The 12739-nt window shown below is 35.0% G+C and overlaps 1 protein-coding gene across 1 annotated transcript; it reads right to left on the bottom strand.

The window, feature by feature from the left end:
* Positions 1-1832: 1832 nt before the first annotated feature.
* On the bottom strand, positions 1833-8146 carry LOC110892451 (glucose and ribitol dehydrogenase). The gene is made up of 5 exons (XM_022139611.2): positions 8019-8146; positions 2726-3108; positions 2107-2468; positions 1979-1996; positions 1833-1885 (listed from the first exon to the last, which is right to left on the bottom strand). Exons 1-5 carry the CDS (start codon positions 8139-8141, stop codon positions 1833-1835), a joined length of 939 nt encoding a protein of 312 aa, XP_021995303.2. The 5' UTR covers positions 8142-8146.
* Between the last annotated feature and the right edge of the window lie 4593 nt (positions 8147-12739).

The raw sequence follows: 12739 nt of genomic DNA, 5'->3' as shown, positions 1-12739 counted from the left end.
TCCTCACTATCACCATTTACAAACCCAAATCGTCCTCTGCAAAATCTGTTACGGTCGTTCTTTATCGATCTTCGTATGTTTAGATCGACCAACGAATCTATGTTATGAAGGTGTGTTTGTGTGAGAGACGTTTCTGCTATAAGATCCCATGGTCATTATCTTTTCGTTCGTGTTGGAATTGGTGGTCTCGGAATTTTAGATTTGGATAATATATCATGGTACAATCTCAGTCTTTCGCTTTTTAATCTTTGTATACATTTATATCGTTGTATGATACACAATAAGGCTCTGTTTCTAAATATACATGTTTGTGCAAGTATTTGTTAAGAATATGACATTTATAATATGATGTCAACATAATTAGTAGCACACTACATTCGCACAAAATTGTTCTCTTTTTAAGAAGCTATTGGATTTAATCACCCCAACTATTGGCTATTGGCCGCTATCAGCCTCAACTATCACTTTGACGCCCGTTGTTCCCAACTTAACACTCAGTGTGTTCTGTCACCATGTTGTTAACTGATCACTAACTTTTGATGTTGTTTTTATACTTTTGAGGGGTGTCATAGGAATCTTAGGAAGGTTTTAGGGATCTTTGGACACCCCGAAAGTATAGTAACAAGCTCAAAAGTTAGTGATCAGTTAACGACGTAGTGATAGAACAAAGTATGTGACAATTCGCATTTTCGAGGTTAGAACCGTCCATACTATCGCTTACGTATTTATGTTTCATGACGTTTTATTATCCGCATCATACGATTTAGTCTCACACTCTTATTTTAACGACGAACTTAGTTTCGACGCTCGTTAGGGACCTACGTGCCTTACGGTTCGACTTCGACTAAATAATAAAAAAATATAATTTAATGACGATCTTAGTTTCGACGCTCGTTAGGGCCGTACGCACCTTACGGACGACGTCGACTAAATAATAAAAAAAATATATATAATTTAACGACGATCTTAGTTTCGACGCTTGTAAGGCGCGTACGGCCCTAACGAGCGTCAAAACTAAGTTCGTCGTTAAAATATATTTTTTTATTATTTAGTCGAAGTTGAACCGTAAGGCGCGTAGGGCCCTAACGAGCGTCGAAACTAAGTTCGTCGTTAAAGTAATTTTTTTTGTTATCTAGTCGACGTCGTCCGTAAAGTGCGTAGGTCAGTAACGAGCGACGAAACTAAGATCATCGTTAAAATATATATTTTTTTATTATTTAGTCCATGTCGAACCGTAAGGTGCGTAGGTCCCCTAGGAGCGTCGAAACTAAGATCGTCGTTTTAGCCTGAATACTCATAATATTGGTTTTGATATATGTTAGTGTAGGAATATGTTTCGAGTTTGTTCCAAACTCCGGCATTCGTAAACCAACTTGAATCCTATCTTGCGGCGAGGGGAAAGCAAGCCACAACCGACGATGACTATGACGATGACGACCTTTTTGACAAGGATGATGAGGAGTAATTAGTATTATTGTACCGATATTTTAGAATGTTATTTTTCGGATATTTTAGGATGTTATTGTACAGAAACGTTTTATGCGATTTTTGTATGTAAAGCATTATGTTTGTTTAGTGTGTTTGTGTTGCGTAAAATTTGAAAATTGGCAGGTTTGTTTATAACGGAAAATACTGCAAATGCAACAAAAATTTTTTAAAAAAATTGGCTTTTAGCGGCGACATATAAGTATACCTATTAGCGAAGACGCTTTTAGCGACGACATTTGTCGCCGCTAAAAGTCCTTATCATTAGCGGCGATATTAGCCAATAGAGGCGCCACAGGATCTTTTAGCGGCGACTCATTACCGGTGACATGTCGCCGCTATTACCTTTAGCGGCGACATTTGGGACTATTAGCGGCGATATTTGTCAGAACATAGATATCTACATCAGAACATCAATTTATTTAAAATACACAAACTTATGTATGCTTCACTCCATTATTTTATGAAATTCAAGGACCTCACAAGTACTAACCATTTACGATTACCCCGCCTGCAAAAATGGAAACACGATCACTATCTTCACACAATATCGAAGACACAAGACTAAAAACTTAAGCAGACTACAACAATAGATTTGCATGTGTGCGGAGAATTTATTACCATTAGGATGAAGAACCTGGCCAGTAAAGTAGGAAGAGTCCTGCCCGGATGCAAGGAATACATATGACGGAGCTACCTCATAAGGTTGACCTGCCCTATCCATGGGTACCTGTGACCCAAATATCGCTATATCTTCGTCATTAAGTGCTGCAGCTTGCAGTGGTGTCCATATAGGACCAGGAGCCACACCATTGACACGAATTTTCTTTTCAACTAGATGCAATGCTAGAGCCCTTGTGAAGGACACTATAGCTCCCTTTGTTGAAATGTATTCGAGCCAACTCGGTAGGATAGCTGTGTACGCCAACACTGATGTGGTGTTTATGATCGCGCTTCCTTCTTTCATGTGCTCCAAGGCGTGCCTACATAACCAAGTTATTAATAATTTTTTGTAATATTTAAATTTTATTAATTTTTCCTATGTTCATATATAAATTATATTGAAAACCGAGTTATATTCTAAATAAAATGTTTTTTAGTGTTTACGAGACCAAAAAACTACTTTATTCTAAATACAACTTGGTTTTCAATAAAGATTTATATCAAATAAAAATGTATTATCAGATTTTCTACATGTATAAATTTATCCAGGAAAAAATAACAACAATGTTACACACACCTTGTCATGAAAAAATAGGAGAAAATGTTGGTCCTAAATATCCTTTCAATTCTCTCCTCTGTGACCTCTTCTAACGAATACGAATACACATAGTACTGCACAGCTGGATTGTTGACGAGGACATCAATGCGCCCGTATTTTGCAATGACCTCATCTACGACATCTTTACAATTCGCGCTATACCTAAGGTCGGTAGGTATCGCAATCGGATCACCCAAGCCTTTAACTTTTGACTCATTTATGATCCTCAAAGTATCATTTGCGTCTATGTCCTCGACACCCTTGACATAAGTGAAGGCTACAGTTGCACCCTCCATTGCAAAGTGGTAGCAAACAGACCTTCCAATACCCGAATCTCCTCCTGTCACCAATGCCACCTTTCCCTACAACAAGTAACCACATTTTTTGATGATTTTTCTTTTAGTAAAAAAGCAAGGAGAGATGATATTCCTTCTTATGTTCATAAGTTCATTACTCATTCGGAAGCTACATACTCATGAAGGCTTCAATTCAAATACATAACCTTCCAACCACTTTTACAACCGGACCGGTATCTAACCGGTCACCTTACCAGTCCATTGTTCGGGCTGATCTTTAAAACCAGATAATATCATAAATGATTTAGAAATTAAAACTACACACATGTATAAAGCCTAGAAATAATAAATTATTAAGCGTGAAATAGTATATTAATGAGTATATGAGACTTTGACCAAGTATTGTAATGTTTGAGAAAGTATGGACATATACATAATTTGATCAAGTGCAAGCATGTTTGATTCATTATGACTATATTTCACCATGATTCATTATGGCTATGTTTACTCAGCTTTGAGTTCACTCATACAACATCTAACGATATAGTTTCTTTTCTTGTGGGAAAGGCGGACAGTTAATAAATTTAAAAAAGGAATCTATCAGCTACCAAAAAAAAAAAAAAAAAAAACCCACTAGTAAAATTTGCAGCTACCCAATATTATCAAGAAGAGTTAACTGCTATTTTCGTCCCTTTGGTTTGTTCATTTTTACCATTTCATACCAATTTTCAAAAATGCATCAGTTTCCTTTCCTCCCTGACATACTAGAAACGTGTCATTCAGTCCAAAAATTAAAACCCAGATAAGTCAGACAGATTAAATGAAGGGTATTACTGTCAATTCATAAATAAGGTGAAAATAAAAAATATATGAATTGACAATAATACCCTTCATTTAACATGTCTGACTTAACTGAGTTTTAACTTTTGGACTGAAGTGGCACGTTTCCAGTATGTCAGGGAGGAAACTGGTGCATTTTTTAAAATAGGCCTAAAATGGCAAAAGTGAACAAACCACAACGACGAAAATGACAGATAACTTTTATCAAAATAGGCCAGATCATGAGAGCTGCGACTCAAGCGGTTCATAACCATCTCTTACAATATATTATATGAGAATATACAGCACATTATTACACAGTCATGACCTCTTATAATACATCATCATGTACTCATTAAATTCCACTAATAGCAAAGCTTAGATAGGGTCTAAGGAGCGTAAGATGTAGACAGCCTTACCTCTACCCCGTAGGAATAGAGAGGTTGCTTCCAGTGAGACCCCCGACTCCATAGTAGTTTTGCGTCAAACCTTATTACGAGGAAATATAACTCGCTGTTTCCCAATGTAATTAGTTGTTCCCTTCAAATTAATTAACATATGTATGAATTTTTACCTTTTAAATTTAGTGATCGTAATATGGGTGTCAATCGCATCGGGCTGGCGGGTTCAATCGTATCGTATAACCCGAACACGACCCATATTATTACTTATGTCATAGCTTTCAATGTTAACTCACACACATAAATTCAGGTCAAACCAAACTCGGCCCACTTAACCCTTTATTTTAAGTAAGCCATACATGCTAAAGAGTTATAAGTAGGTTGTAAGTGGTTATCGTTTAAAAGGTGAATATAAGTATGACAAATAGATAAATGGTGCAGAAAACTACCATTATTACGGTACTAACCATATAATATTGAAACCAAACTCATAATAAAGTATGAAAGAGAAACCAAAAAATAAGAAATTGAGAATCTGAGACTAGTGAAGAATTATATAATATTAGAGTCGGCAGAGGAATATTAAGAGTTTTCATGAATGTCTTGAATACTGACTGGGAATTGCAATTGCATCTTTTTTAAAGCAAAATAGGTAGTACTTAGACTACACGGTATGGTGATGGTTCTCTCTTAGAGGATGGTCCGTCATGTAAGCGCTACGTAGGATAGGCATGAGGATGGGGCAAAGAGGATGGAGGTATGGAAATTGGATGATGAACCTAAAATGTGTATGTATATATTGTATGTATAGGTGTGTGAGAGAGAGGGGGGAGTAATTTTTGTCTTCTTGTGAGCGTCCCCAACGTCCAGAACTCGACGCCAAGGACGAAGACTGAGGGGGGCGGCGTGGTGTTCGGTCCGGCGACGCTCCAGGACGGTGGAGGACGAACCTCCATACCGTCCAGCCTTAGGCTAAAGAGTGTGGGGTCATGGTTGGGATATGATTTGACACCTAGGAACATGAATGGAATGCTACACCACCCTTAGGGTAGTGGTTTTGGATGATTGATTACATGACACTGACGTGGAGGGTCATGATGGTCACAAGGGTTATTACCACATCCTATAGCCTTAGAAGAGGGTGACATGACACTAATATAAAGGGTCATGACCACACCCTGTAGCCTTAGAGTTGAGGAAGGAATATTAAGAGTTATCATGAAAATCTTGAATACTGACTGGGAATTGCAAGTGCATCTATTAAAAGATTTAAAGAGAATTTTTTTTTAAAGCAAAATAGATATTACTTAGAATTGTCTAAGGGTGTAAGGGGTGCTCACCTAAGAGGTGAGTCCCCTCTCTTACGTCCAACCAATCGTCGTGTGCCACGTCAACTCCCCTCTTAAACTCCCCTAACACCCTAAATTGATGGCGGCACTCCCCTCTTAGGTGAATTGGTTTTTTTTTTTTTTTTTTTAAAAAAAAAAAAAAAAGCATTGATTGGACCGCCCCTCTCTCTCTCCTCCCTCTCTCTTCGGTGAGCCGCCACCTAATTCACTCCCTCTCTCTTGGTCACCGCAGTGATGGCGGTGCATCCCCGCTCGGCAAAACACCTCCCCGATGGGGTTTTCGGTGTGCACCCCGTGTGCCCTAAGTAAATGAGTAATATAAATTTGCGTGAAGATGTATATAATCAGATAGTTTTGGTGGTTTTGAAGTGACACAATTATACTTTAGTGGTATGTTAATGATTTAAATTTGTCGTTAAAAAAATCAGTAATGTGAATAGTTTTTATAATCTAACTTATAATAAAAAACTCTAAATAATGCCAAATGTCATTCTCTCTTTCAACCTCATAAATTTTGTTTATATTTGTTTAATAAATTTCTTTTAATATTAAAAACCTATAAATTAGCAACACAACTATCCTTAAGGTTGTTGTACTTTTAGGTTTGGAAGTTTTTCAAAAAAAATTGAAAATTTTCTTTTTAACCTTAAAGTTTTAATCTTGAACAATTTAACTTTAAAGTTTTAATCTTTGGTAATTTAACCCCTCTGATTAGTTTGATTTTTCATTTCTAATTCAAAAGTTTCTATCTTATACAACTAACCCCTTTGATTAATTTGATTTCTCACTTCTAATTTAAAAGTATCCATCATTTGCAATTTAACCATTTTGATATTTTTTTTATTTTTATCCCAAAGCTTTTCATCTTTTACAACTTTGCTCCCTTATACTTTTCGTCTTTCGCGAAGTGTTGTAATCTTGGCTTTGGGGGTTTTTCAAAGAAAAAAATGGTTATGCATGCATATGATTGTTGTAACCTTGACTTTGGCGGTTTTTTAAAAAAATGATTTTTTTTTTACTTTTCACTCAGAAGTATTTCATAAATTACTTTAACCCAAAACTATTTGTTTTTTTACTTTTAACCCAAAACTTTTTATCTTTTGCGATCTATTCTCACAACTTTTTTACTTTCAACTTTGTTCCTTTATTGTTTTCATTTTCCGCAAATTTTACGCTTTATGCTTCGTTCTAATTTTCTGACTTAACACATCGCAACGTGCATCTTTGGTTTAACGTTTTTACGTTTCGTTCTAAATTTTCCGAGTTAACACAACGCGACATGCGTGTGTGGGTGAACGTTTTTACATCGTCTATTTTTTTTCCCTTTGACAGGTTCAACATAACGTGCGAGTACTAAATCGACTTAGTTATAACTAAAGAATCCCCGCCGCATTGCGGCGGGTCATAATTCTAGTTAATATTAGTTAATAGATATCACTTATTTTTTTATCCTTATCTTTTTCTAAAATTAATAAATAACTTTAATTTTGCAATTTAGTCCCTTTGTTTTTTTACTTTTAACCCAAAGTTTTCATCTTTTGCAATTTAATCCCAATTCTGTTAACGCACCGCAACGTGCATGTGTGGTTCAACATTTTTTCGTATATTTTTTCTCGTTTGACTGGCCCGTCGCGTCATATCTATTTTTCTGCGTTTGACAAGTTCGTCCAACACGCAGGTCCTAGATGAACTTAGTTATTTTCTTTCTATGTTTTACGTTTTGGTTTAATTTCTCAGCAACGAGCGTGCGTGATTCAAAGATTTTACGTCTCATTTTCGCTAGGCGTTACTTTTTTCCCGTTTTTATTTATTTTGTTTTTACGAGCTTTTCCGGTGTTGGTGGTCGCTGACAATAGTATAGTATTGCTACTATTTAACAAAGTTTTATGACAAGCGTTGCAACGCAGGGGCTTAATACTAGTAATATTAAAAATGAATTGAAAATTACAAATGTATCTTTTGAAAAAAGTGAAGTAGAAAACAGAAAAAGCAAAAACAAAATTATAAAAGTTTTTAAAATACTTAAGCGGGGTTAACCCGTATAAATATGGTTAACCTAAACCATACTGGATTTTAAAAACAGGTCAATCCATTTAAACGGGTTGTATTAATTAACTCAAATACCTATTTTTCTCGTGCCGTGTTTCGGGTAATGTAAAGAATTATAAGTTTGATTATAAAATAACATATTTTTTTTTGTTTTTAATGTATTTAGTAAATTTAAATACATTTAGTGATTAATTTATAAAGAAATATAAACTTGGGTTCAATTGGCAAAGTCATTGGAGTTAAGGTGTTAATGTGGTGTTGCTCCCCTTGAAGTTGGGGGTTTGAGGCCCGCCGAAGACGGATTTGATGTAATTTGTGTCGTTCAAAATAAATTAAAAAAGTAATAAATGCAACGTACATGGAGTTTGCCAGAGGGCTTGTAATTAGGGTTGCTGAATTGTGGGAGAGGGTTCATGAGGTATTCTTTTCCCGGTTGCGACTCCTGGTGCTGCGGTGGGAATCGTCGCTCATCATCATCCATCCGCATTGCCTTCGCCTAAAACAAGTTAAATAATACGGAATTGTCCGACATAAATTTTATAATGAAATTTTAAAGTGGGACCAATCTCTTTATCTTTTGAGATAGAGGAAGGTTTTGTTCCTAGATCTTACGTTTGTAATTTTTTTATTGAAATATAAACAAACGATTTAAGACGACCTTAAAGGTGTGTATGGCCGACACACCCCGCCTTTCAATCCTTGCTACCGTTGAGGCGAAACCGTTGGTACTATTTCCTGTTATAGCACGTGACCCCATCAAGATCTGTGACCATAGGCATGACTTGGCAGAAACCGCTAAACGCATCATACTTACAATGTGCTTACAATGGAGGAATGAGTGACAAAAAAGTTATTGCTTTATATAGATGGAAAAATATAGATATAGACCACAAGAGAGGGGTTGAAAGTACAAGAAGTTTTCTTACTCTGAAATTAATGTTGACTGTTAGGTGTACATTGTAGCAATCACAAGACCTAATATGCATTTTTAACATTAATTTCATTACAAGAATTTTATTTTGTGAAGTTTAAATAAATTGTTACTAATATTAGGGGAAGATCGGGTTTTGTCGAAGTAACCTAAGAAGCATTGTCGAGATGATATGTGACACTCCTTATAAGTAGAATGTAAGGATATTTTGATCTTAAAACACGAACTCTCACCATTTTTTTTTTTTGAAAAGTAAATTACATGTATTGAGTAACACATTGTGAACCTAACCTTTACGTGTCCCCAAACCTACTTAAACATTTAATGTGGTAGAAACAAGTTGTTTATGATGATTTGGACACGGTTTGATGATACCAAACCAGCGATTATTATGTTTGCTCTGTAACAAATAATGTTCTGTTTCATTTGGTTGTAGGTATTTTGGTTTGGTGTGTGTAACAAGTAATGTTCTGTTTCATTTGGTTGTAGGTATTTTGGTTTGGTGTGTGTAAGATTGGTGCTAGCCGCTAGCTAGATTATAGGCCGTTCAAAAAAAAAACCAGCGATTATTATTTTAAGAGTGAGTTGCATAATCTTAAAAAGTTAATCTTATATATATTAGGATTGATCAGGCTCCAAAAAAAATGTATACGGCTTCTTGAGATATATATGTCTATAAAACCAGGATAAGCATGTGGCCTTAACAGTTCTCCCTTATCTATGAGCATTACTACATAGACTAATAACATCTAAACTTTTAACTTGAGTTTTACAACATGATATTCATAGGAAAATATACGACATACATAACTTGATATGAATAGGAAAAGTAATTGAAATCGTTGGTTGATCGATCATGTCCCTAACGATTAAAGGAGGTCTAGAAGTGTAACAAACCCAATAACGACGTGATACACGAACTAGTTATCATTACGTATCATTAATGACAGCGATCATTCTCAAACACGAATCTACTATTTTCATTCCTCAATTTACATTCACACATGTCTCCATACCCATAACCAATACCAACGAAAAAATTTCATTCCTAAACTAATTTTGATTACGAAGAAGTATGGATTACATTTTTGAAAGTTTGTATTTTTTATTATGATTATTATGGTATTGTTTGAGAATAGTAGCAAGTAGAATAATCGGTAAAATCCTACATGAATTAGGGAGATATGTAATTGATTCATAATATTAGAAATGGGAAATATGTATGTAGGGTAGGGATAGTGTACATTAATTCAGAAGTGTGAGAAGTGTATTATAACACTATATATAACACTAGATAACACCATATAAACAGCGTATAACACTATGTAACACCATATAACATCATGTGACACTATGTAACACTATATAACACTATATAACAATATATAACAATATATAACACTATACATCTATCATAGACATGCTATCAGACAAAATATAGTGTTATATTTGTTATATAGTGTTACATAGTGTTATATGGTGTTATATGGTGTTACACAGTGTTATACGGTGTTTATATGATGTTATATAGTGTTATAATACACTTCTCACACTTCTGGATTAATGTACAGGATCCTCTACCTATGTAAATATTCATTTAATAGTTCATTAAGGTAAAATAGTCATTTAATAAGAGTTTTTAATGAAAAGGGGAAATATGTAATATATATGGGTTAGGGAGAGGAAATATGTAATTGTTTTTTTTTATTTGAAGAAATACGTAATAAGCCAGCTTACGAGGGGGAAATATGTAAAAGTCCCAAAATTTTATACAACACAATTTTTAAGGTTTTTTAGTTTTCATATTTTATATAGAATACAATACTCAAGTTAAAGATAATGTCGTATAAAAAGTTATGAACGTACAATAAACAGGGAGGAATATATATCTATCTTGCATGTGGAGAGAGAAAGTTAACAAATTGTAAGTGCAGCAAACTGTCATAACTGTAGCGTTATCAATTATGTGAAAAGTTTAAGATTGTGAAGAAGACCAAGTAAAATAAGAAGTTAGCATGTTCAATCAGAATTTAGTAAATTTTGATTGACCGTCTAAATTTATTAAACTTTGTATGGTTTGGCTTGTTTCAGACTTTAGATGGTCAATCAGAGTTTACAAGGGATAAGTCAGTCAAGATCTAGCATGGGATTTAGAATTTAGTGTATTGCCTATATTTTTTGTGTATGTAGATTAATTCATTTAGACTTTTACAAAACCATCAAGTGTTGTAAGTAGTGACCACGGGTATTTAAATTCCACCTATAGTGGGCCCGGGTAAGTTTTCTCCTCCAGATCTCAAGTTCAAATCTGGGTGATAGAGGCTTCTCATTGAGGGGTTTAAATTGGGGATCTATTGTGTGAGGGGGCTCTCTAATGCGGACCTGGTTAAGACAACATATGCTAGACCTCCCGACATTCACGAATAATTCACACCTTTCAAAAAAAAATTAGACTTTTACAGAACTTGTGTAGTTAGAGAGAGAGAGAGAGAGAGTCTAAAGAGAGAAAGTAAGGGGTATGAGGGTTCCATATCCATGTGAACTAGGTGTCTGGGTCTATGTTTGCCTTAGTGATAGATGTATACTCTTTCGGTGTATGAATATGTGTTGCTTAATGAGAAAGAGTTTCTATTACTTCGTCTATCTCTTGTGTTTTTTTGTTTACGTCTCAATCAAGAACAATGTTTATTGTGTTTGTCATCGATCTAGCGAGTCCCATGGACTTTCACAAATAGACTAATACAAAAATACCCTTACACCTTTTTTTCCTAAACTTTCATCTTAGCCATTGATTTGAAAAATAAATGGTTAAGATTACTTTTTACCTTAGGCCTAACCAAGTTTTTGTTTGATTCTGCCTCATTAATATTATAATTTGAATATGTTCTTGTAACGTCGGTGTTTTTATCTATTAACTACATACTGACCGCAATCATCTTTAGGTATTGAATATGTTCTTGTAATGTTGGTGTTTTTATCTATTAACTACATACTGGCCACAATCATCTTTAGGTAGTTGGCATCAATATGCAAACAGGCATGTAAATGAACCAAAAGTTCATGAACTATTTATGAACTTGTTCGGACGGAAGTTCGTTTATGTTCGTTTATTTAGGTGTTGTTTGTTTTTTTCTAAAAAACTCTGCGCATGCTCTTCTGACTGCGTCTCGTAGATGACACACATACTGTTTGTTTTTCCGAAAACGTTTCATTAAAAAACGTCTGTGCGGGCTCTTCTTGGTGCAGACTTAGCTCGGCCACTTTTAAGATCTTCTAAGGTCTGCAGAGGATTAAACACCACCATCCACCACCACCGTCCACCACCCACCACCGTCCATCACCACCACCGCCGTCCACCTACACCCCCACCACCGTCCATCACCATCGCCAACGTCCACCACCCACCACCACCGTCTACCACCATCACCGTCCACCACCACCGTCCAGCACCACCACCACCACCCACCACCACCGTCCGTACACCACTACCAGTTTATTTTAGAAGTCTACATACGTTAAAAAAACAAACAACCTTCTTCTTGCAAACTGCAGAGGTTTGGTCCACCTCTTCTTCTTTAGATGTCTGCAGATGTGGTCTGCAGACTGCATACACTTTACATCTTAAAGACAAATAACACCTTAATAAGCGAATGTACATGCATGAACAAAACTTTTTGTTAAACGAACAAACAAGAACACACATTTTGTTCATTCATTTGTATTCATGATCGTCTGTTTATGTCTTTCATTTATATTCATTCATTTATGTTTGTTCGTTTATATTTGTTCATTCAAAAGTGTTAATTAATATAAACCTAAAATGTGTTATAAACCAGACATTTTAGGCTCAACCTATTACTTATGGGCTTTAGAGTTTATGGTTATGTTTATCTCTATATATTATAATGTTGAATATTGTGAAGGAGTGAATTCAGTTTATCTCTTTTTCTCTTTAGTTTTTATCACGTTATCACCACTGACTTTTTATATTTGTTCGTTTAAAAATGTTAATAAACATATACATAGTTATATTTCTATAAATGTAAACATAACTTTCTAATTACTTATGTAAATGTAAATAAATAGGACTTTCTAATTACTTATGTAAATATAAATAAATTGTACTTGTAATAAAGATGGACTTTCCA

This window comes from Helianthus annuus, chromosome 12 (assembly GCF_002127325.2).
Source record: "Helianthus annuus cultivar XRQ/B chromosome 12, HanXRQr2.0-SUNRISE, whole genome shotgun sequence".
Lineage (NCBI taxonomy): Eukaryota > Viridiplantae > Streptophyta > Magnoliopsida > Asterales > Asteraceae > Helianthus > Helianthus annuus.
Note: the sequence above shows the minus strand (reverse complement) of the source record. Positions and strands in the feature narration are given on the sequence as shown.